We start from the raw sequence: 18,028 nt of genomic DNA, 5'->3' as shown, positions 1-18,028 counted from the left end.
CCGCAATTCTTTAGTTTCTCTGGCTAAGATCTGAACTGGTTCTTCTTCATAGGTGAGATCCGACTGAATTTCAATCTCTTCTGCTGATAACACATGTGATGGGTCTGATCTGTATCTCCTTAACATTGATACGTGAAAGACATTATGAATTCGATCTAAGGTTGAAGGTAACGCTAAGCGATAGGCTAATGGTCCTACGCGTTCAACAATCTCGTATGGACCAATGAACCTAGGGCTAAGCTTACCCTTTCGTCCAAACCTTAGGATCGTTTTCCATGGTGAAACTTTCAGAAATACTTTATCACCAACCGAGTACTCAATATCCTTTCTCTTTAAATCGGTATAAGACTTCTGTCGATCACTTGCTTCTTTCAGCCGTTTTCTGATGATTTCCACTTTCTCTTCTGTTTCTCTAACCAAATCTGGACCCAAAATCTTCTTCTCACTCAGTTCTGTCCAACACACAGGTGTCCTACATGGTCTACCATACAATGCTTCATATGGTGCCATCTTAATGCTTGATTGGTAGCTGTTGTTGTAGGCAAGCTCCATGAGAGGTACATATCTGTCCCAACTGCCTTCAAATTCTATGACACATGATCTCATCATGTCTTCCAGGATCTGAATTACTCTCTCTGATTGGCCATCTGTTTGAGGATGAAATGCAGTGCTGAAATGCAATCTCGTTCCTAATGCTTCCTACAGTTTACCCCAAAACTTCGATGTAAACCTTGGATCACGATCAGAGATAATGGATGATGGAACTCCATGTAGTCGAACTATTTCGCTAACATAAATGTCTGCTAACTTGTCCAGAGAATAGTCCATCCTGACTGGTAGAAAGTGTGCGGACTTAGTTAATCTGTCTACAATTACCCATACTGCATCATGCTTCTGCTGCGTCTGAGGTAATCCAGTAACAAAATCCATCGTGATTTGATCCCACTTCCATGTTGGCACTGTTATTGGATGAAGTAACCCAGATGGTAGTTGATGTTCTGCTTTTACTTGTTGACATGTCAAACATCTTGTTACAACATTTCCAATATCTTTCTTTATGCCCGGCCACCAATAGCCTTTCTTCAAATCTTGATACATCTTGGTACTACCTGGATGCATTGTATATGGACTGTTATGAGCTTCATGCAGAATCTTTTGTCTAAGCTCCCCTATCTGTGGTACAACAACTCTATCTTCATAGAATAAGATTCCATTGCTATCCAATCTGAATTTCCCACCATGATCTTCCTGTACTTGTTTCACCCATAGTGCTGTTTGTGCATCTTTCTTCTGTGCCTCTGCAACTTCCTGAACCCAATATGGCTGTACTTGCATCTGTGCTAGAATAACTCCCTGCTGTTGCAACTCCATGCTAATTCTCATTGCTCTCAAAGCAAATAATGATTTCCGGCTAAGGGCATCAGCTACCACATTAGCTTTGCCCGGATGGTAATTAATGACATAATCATAATTAGCCAGAATCTGCATCCACTTCCGTTGTCTTGAATTCAAATCTTTCTGTGTCGGTAAATACTTTAAACTTTGATGATCTGTAAATGTGACACTTTTCACCGTACAGATAATGCCGCCATACTTTGAATGCTAGAACAATGGCTGCCAGTTCTAAATCATGGGTTGGATAACTCAATTCATGTGGCTTCAACTGTCTGGAGACATAAGCTACCACTTTTCTGTCTTGCATGAGTACACATCCTAACCCAATATGAGAGGCATCACTGTAAATCTCAAAGTCTTTACCTGACACTGGCTGAGTCAACACTGGTGCTTCAGTCAACTTTTTCTTCAAAGTGTCAAAACTCTGCTGACATCTATCATCCCATTAGAATACGACTGCTTTCTTCAATAATCTTGTTAAAAGTGATGCAATGATGGAGAATCCCTTTACGAACCTTCTGTAATAACCGGCTAAACCCAGGAAACTTCGAACTTCTGTGACATTTCTGGGTGGTCTCCAATCAACAATGGCTTCAATCTTCTTAGGATCCACTCTGATACCCTCCGATGACACCACATGTCCTAAGAAAGAAACTTCTTCCAGCCAAAACTCACACTTACTGGGCTTGGCATAAAGCTGTTTATCCCTCAGTGTCTGAAGTACAATCCGCAAATGTTTATCATGTTCGACCTTATCTTTGGAGTAGACCAAAATGTCATCTATAAACACCACCACAAACTGATCCAGATATGAATGAAACACGCGGTTCATGAGATCCATGAAAACCGCTGGTGCATTTGTAAGACCGAATGGCATGACTAAAAATTCATAGTGACCATATCGGGTCCTGAATGCAGTCTTAGCAATATCTTCTTCCTTTATTCGCAACTGATGGTATCCCGACCTAAGGTCGATCTTAGAAAACATACCTGCACCTTTTAACTGAACAAACAAATCATCGATTCGAGGCAATGGATACTTATTCTTGATTGTCAGTTTGTTCAGTTGTCTGTAGTCAATGCACAATCTGAATGATCCATCTTTCTTCTTTACAAATAATACCGGTGCTCCCCAAGGTGATACACTGGGTCTGATAAAGCCTTTATCCAATAACTCCTGCAGCTGAATCTTTAACTCTTTTAGCTCTGCTGGTGCCATTCTGTAAGGTGCAATTGATACTGGTGTTGCTCCAGGATAGACATCTATGGTAAACTCCACTTCCCTCCTTGGTGGTAACCCTGGTAACTGTTCTGGAAATACATCTGGATAATCACACACTGTTGGTATGTCTTGCACTTTTGACTGTTCTTTCTCTGCTTGTAATGCACATATCAAGTATGCTTCACAACCTTTCTGAATTAATCTCTTTGCTGCCATGGCTGATATCACATTACCCAAAAACTCTCGCCGTTTCCCGACTACTGTAATCTCTTCCCCTGCTGTTATATATAGTGTCACTCTTTTCTTTGCACAATCAACTATAGCATGATGTCTGGATAGCCAATCCATACCCAGAATCACATCAAATTCTCTAAATGGCAACTCCATAAGATCTCCTGGAAACTCTTTTCCATGAATAACAATTGGACATTCTTCGACCACTGTATGAGTTTGTACTACGTCTCCTAATGGATTAGTAACTAACATACCCTGACTCACATATGCAACTTCTAACCTTTTAACCCAAGGTTTAGGTACACTAATGTATGAATGAGATGAGCCAGGATCAATTAAAGCATAAATTGTATGACCACATAAGGAAAACTCACCAACTATTACATCTGGAGCTTCCTCATCTTCTCTGGCTCGCATAGCATAGACCCTGGCTGGACCTCTAGTATCAGGTCTGTCCACAGTCTCTGACTGCTGTCTCTGCCCTCCGGAGCTCTCACCTCTACCTCTGCCTGTTATGAACTGTGTAGGAACTTTTGCCCTCTTCGGACAATCCTTCTTCTGATGGTCTGATGCTCCGCATATCCAACATTTACCAGTCACCAACCAACAATCTCCACCATGCCGTCTGCCATAATGCGCACAAGGTGGAAAAGGATAACCGGCTGACTCTGCACCTCTACCGGTGCCTCTACCAGTTCCTCTACCTGAACCTCGACTACCACCAGCAGAACTAGCCACAACTGATACCGCTGGCATGTTAGCACCCCTAGCTGTGCCTTGGCTAAAGGGAGGTCTAGAACTAGCTGAACTACTAGCACCTCTGAATCTCTTGCTTTCTGACTGATATGTACTGGGTGCACTCTGAGTCTGGTCTCTCCTCTGCTGAGACCGCTGGCGTCTGGTACGCTGACTGGCCTGAATTCGCTCTATCTCCTGAGCTGCCTCTACCAAAGCTGAGAATTCTCTGAATCTGGAAGCTACCACTCCCATCTGAATCTCATCATTCAGGCCTTCCTGAAACGTTTTACACCTCTCGGCTTCTGTAGCCACTATCCCTTTACCATACCTGCTGAGCCTGGTAAATTCTCGTTCGTATTCTGAAACTGACATTCTGTTCTGCCTCAGATATAAGAATTCTTTCCTTCTCGCATCTAGGTAAGCCTCTGTGATGAACTTTTTCTTGAATTCATCTAAGAAAAATTGCCATGTACGCTGCTCTGCTGATACTCGTTGCTGAACAGTAGTCCACCATGTATATGCCTCATCTATGAGCAATGATGTGGCACAAACCAACTTGTCCTCTGGTGTACATTGTAATTGTTCCAGAACTCTCGATGTCCCATCTAACCAATACTCAGCTATTTCTGGACTATCATCCTTGTTGGCACTGAATTCTTTCACCCCATACTTCCGAAGATTCTCTAGTGGGGGCTTTCTTTCTCTTTCTACTACTATTGGTGCTTGAGGTATCACCCCTGCAATCTGTCGAAAAGTATCTGCAAGCTGCTTTAACAACACCTCTTGACCTGGTGCTATTGGAGCCTCAACCTCCACTGCTCTGGCTTGACCTGGTGCTACTGGAGCCTCACCCTCCACTGCTTTGGAGGCGTGTGACTTGCTCTCACCTTCCTGTGACATCCTCCTAAAAGGACAACAACTGCTTAGTTCATCAGGGTAGACATGGCATGTAAACTATACTGACTTATGGACGCAAGCCCGGGGAAACTGAACCTAGGGCTCTGATACCAAAATTTGTAACATCCCTTCCCGGTCCACCCGTAAACCCGAATGAACCGAACCGAGACGCTACAAACTGGTTCACTGTATGGCCTAACATGCTGAAATCATAACGTATATTGAATATAATATCATGCTGATGCTGTTTACAAAAATAATGTACTTTATATTTACAAAACATGATACTAGTGTCAAAATGAAATGGGCCCAACTGTGTGCCCTGTACATGCCATAAAAAGGGTAGACAAAAATACACATCCAAATGAGTAGCTACCCTGAAGACTGAGTCTTCTATAGATGAACTGCAGCAGTTGTAAGCCGACTCTCTACGGACCAAACTCAAAACCTGCGAGTTAAACAGGTAACTCGCTGAGCAAATAAAGCTCAGTGGATATCTCAACATATAAAGAAACAATTAAGCACATACATGGATAGAAATAAGCATGTAAATGCATATGGATAATTAAACATATAAGCACATATAGCATGATCCTTTCCTTGTACCTTGATTATCTTTTGTACTGTTTATAATACTGTATGATTCATGAAATGTTATGTCAAGATATCTGTATGGCTCCATAAGGTTATAGTGAAACCGAAGTGATAAGAAAAACTGTATGAAACTGGATGAATACTGTATACTTGGCTGCTATGGCCCATATATAATCATATCCACTCAACGGCCTGTAGCCGGAGTATCAAACTGTATGAGGTGCAGATCTGCTATCCTATGTCGCGACATAGCCTTATCTACATGGTTTCTACCTAACCTCAATGGAGCATAATGTTGGTATGTCAATAATATAACACAACATCATATTCATAGTTCATAACTTCATAATTCATAATGTTTATTTGATTTCACATCATTTGCATGCTTGAATGTTGTTTTGATACATGTTCGCATGTTGTATTTTGGTGTTAAAATGATTGGGGGCATATAAGTGAAGCAAAGGAATACAATTGCATTGAAAAAGAAATCCAAAAGTGCATGAAAACATAAGTCACGAGCGCGCCTTGCAAGGTCGCGAGCGCGTAAAGCATCAGATGAGAGACAGTGAGTTCCCAGGCCAAATTCGCGAGCGCGCGATGAAGGTCGCGAGCGCTTGCAGGCCAAGGGCCAAGTCGCGAGCGCACACTTGCAAATCGCGAGCGCGAGAAATGCCAAATGAGAGTCAGAGAGTTTGCGAGCACAAGTCGCGAGCGCGCACTTGAAAGTCGCGAGCGCGAGATGTGCCAAATAAGAGTCAGAGAGTTTCAGGTGAAAGTCGCGAGCGCGTAATTCAAATTCGCGAGCGCGAGAAGTGCAACGCGAACTCATCATGCAATTCGCGCGCGCGCTTCCAGCCTGCACTGTCTGTACTCTTTTGGTCATATCTCTCAATATACAACTCCGATTTGGATGATTCAAAAACCCATGTAAAGCTAACACATAGAGGAACAAATAACGCTTCTATGACACTTCCTAATTCCATCACTAAATGGGGTCAAAATCAAGATGAAGTTACTGGTAAAATTCCAGCAAGCCCTGTTTCAACATAAACTCAATATTTACTTCATTTATTCACTACCTCCCCTGTTTTCTCACCATTACCAGTCCTCCCACTCAACATGAAGCAATATATTGTCTCACTAGCAACACACCACACAAGTCTCATACAAAGAAAATGGAAAATAATAAGAGATATCAAACCTTTACTTCAAAAAGCTTGAGTTCTTCTTTAACTTCTTTTCTCTACACTCCTTGAACTCCCTTCACCTATAAATGAGAATTCTTATGACTATTCTAAAAATAGCACCAAATGATTCAATCATGAACTTAAAGAAGGTTTACTTACTTGGATAGAAGAAAAGTTGAAGTTAAGACTTAACTACCATTAAAATTGAAAGGAAGGTGGAAGAGATAAAGGAAGAAGATGAAGATAAACATGAAAATGGGAAAGTGAAATGGGTATGCACGGGTAGGCTCTAAAATATCCATGACTTTGTGTGTAAAAGTTCTAAATGGTACCTCAATTAGAAAAAGGCTACTACTTAATACCCAAGCTTAATCTTTTAATGCAAATCAATCCTCACTCATATGCTTTAATCTTTTCTCTCACTCAAGTAAGTCCACTTATAATCCCATTCTACCCCAACCGGGTTTGGTTCAACTCGACTCAACTCGACTCTACTCAGCTCTATGCTAAGACTCGACTCGGTAGGATGTCACACAGAGAGAGAAGAAATTCATTTGAAATTCATTTTTTATGCAATGGAGAAAAGGATTCTCAATCGTGCAAATAAATCAACAATTTAAAATGATTTAATTAAATTGTAAAATCAAGTCCAAATTCTCCTTATCCGTATTCTTAAAGAAAGAATACTTGATTCAATGTTAAGGTACCCTGCAAAACAATGCATAGTATGGTAAAACCCTAAAGAAGGGCTAGTTAGTTTACACAGCAATTGTAGTCCACTTTTATGCAAAAAGATTACATAAGTATAGTCCCCAGCAGAGTCGCCAAACTGTGAACCCCTCCCCAATCATCGTTAAGGCATAGCATAAGAATGCATGTGATTAAGGGCAGAAATGCACGTGAGTGTGTGAGTCGCCACCTTGTTTAATTATTTTAGGGTAAACTAGGAAAAACCCTAAGTGACTCCAATTTTAATTAACCTAAATGCTAGATTAATTAACCCAAAGTTAAGGCATGGTCTACGAACCCGAGGTGGATCCTGAGACTATGTCATGCTGATGAACTAACCAAAACAATGAATGCTTTGCAGGGTAAATGATGTAATTAGACCAATGAAAAAATGTTTATGTGATTTTGACTTGCCGCTCGGGGTTAAATCCCAAACGTGCCTACGTACTTCCGTTTGAATGGAAGATCAAAGTCAACGTAGTTCGATAGGCCTCTTTTAGAGGGCTTTGAATGGGGATGCTTTATGCATGAGTGTGTGTATGCTTTGTGCATTTTGTTTAAGCATTTTGCCAAAGAATTGATTGATTTGATTAGGCGTTTGTTGACAAAGTGTTGATTTTAATGGCTTTTAGCCAAAAAGATTAATTCAGGCAATTGCTGCCAAAAATTGATGTGATTTAGGCGATTGTCGCCAAAATGCTTGATTTTAAGGCTTTTAGCCAAAAGATTGATTGATTTGAAGGCTTTTGCCAAAAAGGTTGATTTAAGCGTTTTGTCGCTAAAATGGTTAATCTAATTTATAGGCAATTTGTTTCCCAAAAATTGATTAACTGAATTGTAATGTAGGCAATTGATTGCCAAAAGAACGTGATTAATTAAGGCTATTTAGCCACAATTATTGATTAATTGGACTTTAAGCCGGATTTGTTCGAAATAAAGGCAATTTCACCATAGTTATTGATTAACTAAGCTTTTTAGCCAATATTGTCGGATTTGAGCTTAACACCACGATTATTGATTAACCGGGCGCTTAGCCTAAATTTATTTAATTGAGGCAGTTTATTTGCCTAATGATTGACATGAATGCATTTTATGCAGTAGTAGAATTATTAGGAGTAGAAGAGAAGGATGCATGAAGTGCTAAAATTAAATAGGCAGAGTTTAGTTCATGTACCTGATTTAATCGTCGACCGCTTCTTAACTCCAGGTTAAGCTCCTCGTTAAGGGAAAATTAATTAATTTGATTTTAATGACCACTTAACAAAGCAAGAAAGCAATTAAAGCTAAACTAAAAATGCAGAAAAGCAGTAAAGAATCGCAAAGAGCGTAGGGGAGAAGGAGCGTCCGTCAACACAGACTGAGTCAGTTGAAAGGTCACACCGGGCCTGCATTTATAGGCAAAAATGGACTGTTTCGGCGGCCGGGCCGCCGAGGCCTGTGGTTCTGCTATTCTTTCGCTCCAGAGGCTTTTTCGGGAATTTCGGACCTCCAAAAAATATTCCGAGACCAGTTCCGCGATCCTCGCGACGTCCCGGACGTTTCAAGTACCATATTGGCATACTTCCGGTGAACTTTCTGAATGGCCTCCGGCCCGGCCGGACTGTTTGCAGTCTGGGAAAACTGGCTCTTTGAGCCTCAAAATTTGGGTATTCACAGAGAACAGAAACTCAAATCAAGACATTAGAATCTCACACAGGGAGAAAGTCACTTGATAACTTATTACACCATAGCTTTTCACCTAAGCTATTACACAAAAGTTTTTCAAATAAAGAGTCTGTCTACAACAGATTACAGAATCTATATAAATAGAAAGAAATGCAAATATAAGCACAGGAAACGAATTTAGAAAACAGATTTAAAGATCAGAATTTTTCTTCAGAAAATGTTGTTAATAAATTTTCTTTTCTCTTAAAAATTTTTCTTGAAGCAAAAAGATGAAAAGAAATAGGGGGATTGAAGAATGAGCTTGGAGAGATTTAAACTTTGAACAATGGACTCATACTCTTTATAAAAACCCATTCTTTTTAAAAGAGGAAATGGTTTTTATATGAAAAGATGATATTATCTTTAGACGTTAACGTTGAGATTGTTGCTTTAATGAGCAATGAAGTTTTTGATATTTTTAAAATAAAGAGACAATGCATGGGCTGTAATTAAAAGGGCTGTCATACCACTTTTAATATTCACACACGCAAGATTTGGAGATGAAAGGTTCAGTTTAGAAAACAATGTAACATTTATAGCAGAACAACCAGCTGTATTAAATCAGAAACAGCTTTTAAGATCCAGCTGTATTAAATCAGAAACAGCTTTTAAGATCAGAAATAGCTTTTTGCAAAATTTCATTTAATAGCCACCAAGAATATTTACTTCAAAGATATTTTAGATGGGAAAACGTGAAGAGTAAAGATTTGGCTATATCCTCTTAATAAATTTATTCAAAAACATTTCAAAACAATTTTGAGAGAAAGAGATAAAATAGATTTGTGCTTATAAAATTATTTACTCTCTATCCTACAATAATTTCCTAAGACTTATTATAATACTAACCAATAGAAAATATCTTCATTAATCTTCATGGTCTTCAAATAAAAATCTTGGGATGTAGGAACTTTATTTCTTCAATAATTTTAAATAATAATTTCTGCATAAAATAATATCATCACATACAAGAATATTAAATTTATTTGTTTTGTATAATCATCAAAATCTCAAGATAAAATTGACCATTGAGCCAACATCACAAAATCTGAGTTTCACAGAGGAACAGGCAGAGACAATACAATTCCTTCAGAGGAAGAGGTTTTCATAGTAATACTGGTGTTAAAGTTTGTTCTTATTGTGGAAGGGAAAGGCACACCATTGAAACCTGTTATAGAAAGCATGGCTTTCCACCAAGATTTAAGTTTAAGAATCCTAATTGTCCCACTGCAAGTGCCAATGCTGTTTCTGTAGAAAAGGATGAAAGATCAGATAACTTTGGTTTGTAGCCCTCTTTTCATTAGCAAAACTCTCATGAAGCTATGCTTTTCACCCCTGAGCAACACCAGAAACTCCTATCTTTGATTCAAGATCAATCTTTATCTAATAACTCAGTAAATCACATCACCACTGTAAATGATATTCCAACCAAACATCCAGAATAGATTGCTTCAGAAGGTAATTAAAAGACTACAGAAAATCATTTTATCCTTGCTTCTATGACAGACCTTGGATCTTGGATTTTGGATACAGCTGCCATATACCATGTATCCACTTCTCTTTCATTTTTTACCTCATATAAGAAAATCAGACCAATTAAAGTGAAATTACCTAACAATACCTATGTAATAGCTTGTTATTCAGGCACAGTGCGTTTTAATGATGATTTGTTTCTTGTTGATGTGTAGAATATGCCAGAATTTCATTTCAATCTTATCTCCATCACCAAACTTATCAAAACTTTACATTGTATGCTACACTTACAAAACAATTATTGCCTTATACAGGATCAGACTACCTCGAGGATGATTGGTTCAGCTGAAATTAGAGACGCTTTATACATCTTGCAAAAACTAGTTTCAAACACAACCAAGAGTGCTTTAGTCTTCAAGTCAATAATACAACCATTTCAACTTTCTCTCCCAATCATCTGTGGCATTTTAGATTAGGCCATCCATATCATTCCAGAATTGAGGCTATTTTTAAAGATTTTCCTTTTGTTAATTGTAACAATAACACATATGAACCATGTAATGTTTGTCATTTTTCAAAACAAAGAAAACTCTCTTTTCCCTTAGCACCACTACTTCAACTGTTATTTTTCAATTGTTACATGTTGATATATGGGGACCTTTGTCCACTCCATCTGTACATGGTCACAAATATTTTCTCACTGTCATAGATGATTACAGTAGGCACACCTCAATTTACCCTATGAAAGCTAAGTTAGAAACTAGGTCATTACTTCAACCTTTCATTAATCTAGTTGAGAATCAGTTAATACTAAAGTCAAATCCATTAGAAGTGATAATGGACTCGAGTTCTTAATGAATGACTTTTATGATTACAAAGTATTTCCCATCAAACTACCTGTGTTGAGACCCCCTAGCAGAATGGGATTGTAAAGCAAAAATACCAACATCTCTTAAATGTCACAAGAGCCCTTGTGTTTCAATCCAACCTTCCCAAAGCCTTTTGGTCCTATGTTGCCCTTCACTCAGTTTTTCTTATTAATAGAATTTCTAGCCCCCTTATTCAAAATAAAAGCCCTTTTCAAAAACTCATATTTCATATGATTATTTCATATTTCATATGTTAAAACCTTCAAATTAGTTCAATTCTATATTATCTTACATAAAAAGTTGTATATGATTATTTGTTATGATCAATTGAATATAATTTTGCTTCTAAAACACGAAATCAGTAGTTTTAAAACCGTGTAAGAGCAGTTTTATTTTTATTCTCTTTTCTATAGGTGTTAAAATTGTAGAACTAGAATTGGCGGTTCAAAAAGCTTGTTTATGTGTCCTTATTTTGATATGAAAATAATCTCATTTTGAAATTTATAATAATTTTTTTAATTTTTCTTTTTTAGGGGACTATTCTCCTAACTTGCAGAAGTTAGCTGCATATTTTATTATTTGAACAATCCTCGTCCTGGAGAGCATTTATATTTGAATGAAAAATAAAAAAAAATTACCAAATAGATACTTTTAATATATATATTTTATTCGCAGATTTTAAGATAGTTAAATTTCTCATCAACCAAAAATTCAGTAATTAACCATCTATTCCAAAAAAAAAAAAAAAAAAAAAAAAAAAGGAAAAAGGAAAGAAAAAACATAGAGAAGTTTAAAGTTGAACGCCCAACTGGTGAGGAAAATTTGGACCTGTTTATAATCATGGGTCAATCTGAAGCCTTTATTTTGGGCTTTTCTATTTGGTCCTTTACGGGAGAGAATTTATAATCCAATTCCACGCTAATTAAAGCATCGTTTGGATGGTACAAGGAAAAGGTTTTTTCTTTTTTTCTTTTTTTTGAAAAGAGAATAAGGATTTTTTTTTTTTTTTTGAGGAAAATAAGGAATGGTTTTTAAAAATGAGGTAAAGTAAGATGAGAGTTTTTTTAAATATTTAGGAGGAAATAAGGTAAATAAAAGTTTATTAATATTGTGTGTAGGCATTAAAAATTAAAATTAAACATATCAATAATTTATTGATTAAGGTAATAAACAACTTCAATTTTCATAAGAGTGAAAAGATAAATTTGATCTTCTAAAAAATGCATTTACTGAGGGATGCTCCGGTCCTACAAAAAAATTATTTAAGATTATAAAAATATTTTTTTCATTGAAGTTATTATTTTAGAGGAAAGACTTATCTACACTCGATGTATGACCCATATATACACCAAATTAATCACAAAGTTTCTAATTATTCATTGGAGAAAAAAGAAGATAAAATCATAATATTTTAAAAAAAAAATTATTTTTTAATTGAATTGGTGCATAGAACCAACCATACACTATATGTAGGTTTATCCTTATTTTTAGATATATGAATTATTTAGAATTATTTTTTTAATGAAAAACAATTTATCAATTTTAAATTAGTTATAAGTTAAAATTTCAAAGATATATTAATTAGAAAGAAAAAAAATAGAAGAAATAATGAAGGGGACAATTGGGATTGTAAAATATAATAAATAAAAAAAAATATAGGAAACTAAAATTTTTAATCAATATAGGGGTTGAAGAAATAGGCTGTTATAAGGAGTTTCAAGTTTCAATTTCAACGGCTGAAATAATCACTAAAAAGCTCTTTAAGCCTTTAACTGGATGATTTTTTTTTTTTTTCTTTTTGAGACTAATTAGATGAATGTTATTTGGAGAATTTTGTGGATAAGATAATATAAAGAAAAATTTTAATTAGGTTGTAAAAGAATTATAAACTGCTTGAGACTTAGTTCAGAAAAAGAAAATTTCAAATTCATTTAATGAGTCATTATTCTCAGAATTATAATATAATAATTATTTTTATATTTCAAAAAGAATCTATTTTCTCACCTCCAAATGTCTTTTTCACAATAGATATTATTTATTTCATTTTCCTTTGACAAATAATATTGTATTTTAATGATAAAAGAACAACAAAAGTTGAAGCAGCATGAATTCCAAATCTAACCTATCATATGGACCAACTCCTTTGATTTGCCAACTATCTTAGTTTTAAGCTTTTGAAAACATGCACTTCAATTACCCACTAAGCATAAAATAATTGCCCAAAAGTATAATCTCACTTCATGGTTTCCACATAAAATTAAGTGACTTTACAACTACTAATTAATAAGATTATTATGCATTTATATAATTTAATTAATTAACATATAATAATTTATAATTTATAATTATAATCAAAAGGCAAAAACAAATAAACAGTGAGTCCAAAGTGGCACATGTGCTGCACATTCTTTGGAAGAACAATATAAGCTGGTTTCATCATTATATTCACTAAGGTCATCTCATGCTTTTCCCAACACTCCTTTTTCCACTGGTTTTAATTAGTGTGTGTACTAAATCAATTTTTTAATTTAATTAATTTGCAATTTGTCGGTTTAGGTCATTAATTAGGTGGGCTACCTATGTGAGGTTTTTTTTTTAATCTATTTATAAGATTTATAATTTGTATTGTTAATTTTAGTTAACAAATTTAGACCTAATCAATTGAATTCTATCTTTTTATAATTTTTCAGGGATATTTAAATATTTTATGATTTTAGATATTTAATTTTTTTAAATTTTTGTGAAGAAGTGTATCGTGCCACTAATATTTATGTGTACGTCTTAATTTAATAGAATTACATATATATATGTACCACTTTTAACTTATATATTTGAAAATTATCCCCATGAATGGGATTTTCATAAAATTTTGAGTTTTTATTAATAAATAAGAAGGCAAATCCACTTCAAAAAAAAAAAAAAAAATACAAAAAGCAAATCCACTAAACATGTAAAATTTAAAAATAATACTATCTCCTCCGTTCACCCAATTTTGTTTGCATGTAATTAGATTTAGTAATTAAAATATAATTTTTTCATCTCATTCTGTTTGTATAGTATGACATATTAAGAATTTAATCAATAAAAGTTATTTTACTTTTTTTACTCTTAACTCATTAAGATATTAATAAAAGTTTTTTATTTAATGAACAATCATAAAAGTTATTATGAGAAAATAATTATTTACATATTTAAATTTAAAAATTTTTGTAAATATTTTGAGACATTCAAAAAAGAAATAACAAGCAAACAAAATGGGATGGACGAAGTATTTAAAAATCGAAGAAAGTTAGTTGATGAACTTTAGAAATAAGTTAATTATTTTCTAAAATAACTTGTTATTTATTAATATATCACTTTTATTTTGACTTTTTTTTACATTAATGGTTATTTGTTTTAACAGCAAAAAAATATCTCAAAAAATAAATAACCTATTCATGCAATATAAAGGAGATTGTTAGACAATTTTGTAAACATCGATAGTTTAAAATAAAGCACACTAAAAATTAAATATTAACCATTAGCATTTCATCTTTAACCTCTAGCAACAGTGATTAACTATAATTACTAAACAACACAAGTTCATTAATTACCCAGATAAGTCTTGGAAATTTAAATATTAAATTACTAATATTTTGATTAAGAAAAGGATTTCCTTTGTCAAAGAAAAAGAAAAGTAAATTTTGTACACCGCAATATTATAATTATATAAATCTAAAAAAAGAGCAACTACGAAAAGTAGGAAGCAACGGTGAATAAAAAAAGCAGAACAAGCAGAAGTTGTCTGGTTTGATGGAGATTGGTGTCACTCACAACACATAAAAAGCACTTTTTGCAGATTATGTGTGAATGAAAACTGAAAAGGCAAAGCGATATGTTCTGTTGTTTTGTTTAATTAATTAATTAATAATAATTAATTGTTCCACAATTTCTGCATGCTTACTCTGAAAATACGGCTTTTGACGGATTGAAATGATTAAACATCATTTGATTTAAACATCCTCTCCTTTCCTATAGCTATGGTCTAAGAGACTGAAGAGACGTTCTTCTTTTTTTCTAAAATTTACAACTATGGAGTTAGGTATGACATTTTCATATTTAGACCACAAACACAAATATAAAGTTAAAGTTGGGTTGGCAAAGGATAAATTGGCTTATGACACTATCTAAGATTCTAAATAGTTTCTCAAGCTCCTCAACTCTTTTATGATATGATATGATATTTAAAATTATATCCAAGATTCTAAATAGTGTCTTAATCTGACTAAGTCAAAATGATGAATTCTATTTTTTTACAGTGTTTTATAATATAGTCTTGAAATCAAATTTTTAAATATTAATATAGCATTCTATAAAATGTTTTTTATAATATTTAGCTTTTAGTATTTTATAAAAAACTACTTAATTAGCTACTAGCTACTCGAACAACTGCATACTACTAAAGTAGATAATTTTATTGGACATGCTTTTTATGCTCACTAACAAAAAAAAAAAAAAAAAAAAAAAAAAACTCGCAAAATAGCTACTGATTTAAAAACTAATTAACAATGGAAGACACATTTTATCACACTAAGTTTTGTCACTAAGATAATAGCAACTGCCATTTCTGTCGCTAATCATAATAATAATAATGAAAAGAAAAGTCGTCATTTTTTGTCGCCAGGTGGTCTCTAATCTATTGCTGATCTATGTTTAATTCGTCGTTAAGCTATCGCTAATAGTGTATAATAATTACAGGTTCTATTGCAAAATCGTCTCTAATTGGTTGTTAATTGTCAAAAATTTTTAAAAATAAATTTTAAAATTTAAATAAAGGAAAGTTGCATCTCTTAAAAACATACAAGTCATATGTATATATATTGAGACAACCCATATACAATATTGATTCAAGCAATGAATAAGAAATCCAAAATATCATAATAAAATGACGTTTAATATATGTAGTTCATACATTAAAAAGAAAAAACTAAGAAAACAAGTAAAGACATAAAAATGTCAAGGCGGTGGAGAATCAAGTAGAGGTGGTGGAGCTAATGGATCAGAAGGAGCTAATGGAGCAAAGGATCAGTCTTGACCATGCATTTCCATCATTTGTGCAATATGTTGCTGCTTGTTAAGCGAGTACGAAGATCCTATATCTCCTCTTTGTTACCATTAGTCTGAACTAATGTAGGTCTATTTGTGGTCCTAGCAAAGCGGCTCTAGATGTCTGTGAATCAATGTTGTATACCTTCCTCTTCTTCTCACCTCCAGCAGCCTCAAGATATAGCTAGAACTCATCCATGGTCGGCTGCTCACCAGACTGAGCCTAAGAAGTAGTCAGGAGCTCTAAAGCAGCTGTGTAATTATCCTGAAAGTGAACAACATAAACAATTTGGATAATGCAGAACTATCAAAATACTTAAATATAGATGAAGAATTCGAACTTACCCTAATAAGCTCCGCGTGCCTATCAATAAATGTTATGCCGTCATGTTTCTTTGTATGTGTGTATGTGAAGACCTCCATTGGAGTAGGCCGATAACCCATCTCCTATGCCTGTTTTGCAGATGAGAACGTCATATTTATTTAAGAATCATTTAAGAATTACACTACAATTATGTTGCTCACCAATTTCTTAGTGATCTTAGCAGTAGAAATGGAATCGCAGGTATGTCGAGACGGACCAGCTTCCTCACAACCCATTTCACTGAGCTTGTTACATGACATAATTTACCAGATAAAAGTTACTCTAAGGACAACAGGTTGATCTTCCCCAAGAGCTCAAGACAGAAAAGTTTATTTCTAATCGCAACTAAATCTTCAATTTAAAGCTTGATCCTTGAAGTGTTATTCTTCCTCTATGGTGTTTTCCTTCTTCAGCCTATAAACTCTTTTATCGTTTTGAACCTTTGTTTGTTTTCAGAAAACAGAATTTGGCTCAGGATTGCCCTAAATAAAAAAGGAATTGGTCTAATCATAAGCAAGGATTGTGATCGTGATTGGTCAAGGACCGTCGTGCATTGGTTAGTATTAGAAACACCAGTACCTTATGGCAGATTTTTCTGGAGTTGCTAATAGCATCGAGAAGTTAAATAGCAACAATTACGGGAACTGGAGTACCCGTATCAGATATTATCTCATAGGTCAAGACTTATGGGATATCGTCGGAGGAGATAATACTACACCACCAGTTGGGGATGCGAAAGCTCTGAAAGAGTGGGAGACAAAATGCGGGAAGGCGATGTATGTGCTGACGGTTGCAGTAGAAGATGAGCAGATGCGACGGATCAAGTCGGCTAAAACACCAAAGGAAGCGTGGGACATCCTCAAGTCTGCTTTCGCCAAGAAGAATGAAGCAAAACTGCAACGGCTCGAAAATGAGTTGTTCTCAATCTCACAACATAACCTCACTGTAAGTCAATACTTTTCTAAAGTAAAATCTTTATGTGAGGAGATTTCAAAATTAGATCCAGACAATGAGATCAATGAGACAAGGATGAGGAGGATCATCGTCCATGGTCTAAGACCTGAATTTAAGGGTCTTGTGACTGCTACTCGTGGTTGGGCTACACAACCAACCTTAGACGAGTTAGGGAATATCTTGTCCAATGAAGCGACTTTGGACGAAAAAATGTCTAAAGTAGATTTGAAGGATGATGAGAAAGCTCTCTTTGCTAAAAAGAGGGGATTTCGAAACGTTGCGAGAGTAGATGGTGGAAAAGAAAGGAGGAATTAACAAGGATGGAGAAAGCAAAAGTGGAGACCAACACAGCAAGGGGGAGCAAGGCCAGGACAAAGGAAAGACGACTGGCAAGAAAGTGATCGTTGCTATAAGTGAAACAAAAGAGGACATTTTGCCCGAGAATGTCGAAGCAGACGAGTAGAAGGAACATAGCATCAACCCAGAACGAGCAACAAAGTGAAGAGGACTGGGATATTCACAGTTTCTTTGTTCAGGATGAAGAATATTCGCCACAGAAGCCAGTAGAGATGATGATGAAAGGACC

At 35.2% G+C, this 18,028-nt stretch overlaps 1 protein-coding gene across 1 annotated transcript; it reads left to right on the top strand.

Moving 5' to 3' along the window:
- The first annotated feature begins 17,070 nt into the window (after positions 1–17,070).
- LOC149498235 (uncharacterized) lies at positions 17,071–17,757 on the top strand. Its single transcript, XM_089717262.1, has one exon. It carries the CDS (start codon positions 17,071–17,073, stop codon positions 17,755–17,757), a length of 687 nt encoding a protein of 228 aa, XP_089573388.1.
- Positions 17,758–18,028: the final 271 nt, after the last annotated feature.

This window comes from Jatropha curcas, chromosome 2 (genome assembly GCF_041381405.1).
Source record: "Jatropha curcas cultivar XTBG-Jc1 chromosome 2, XTBG_Jcur_1.0, whole genome shotgun sequence".
NCBI lineage: Eukaryota > Viridiplantae > Streptophyta > Magnoliopsida > Malpighiales > Euphorbiaceae > Jatropha > Jatropha curcas.
Note: the sequence above shows the minus strand (reverse complement) of the source record. Positions and strands in the feature narration are given on the sequence as shown.

What these genes read in the sequence shown, in the direction of transcription:
- LOC149498235 (XM_089717262.1), top strand. Translation starts at nt 17,071, where the DNA reads ATGGCAGATTTTTCTGGAGTTGCTAATAGCATCGAGAAGTTAAATAGC.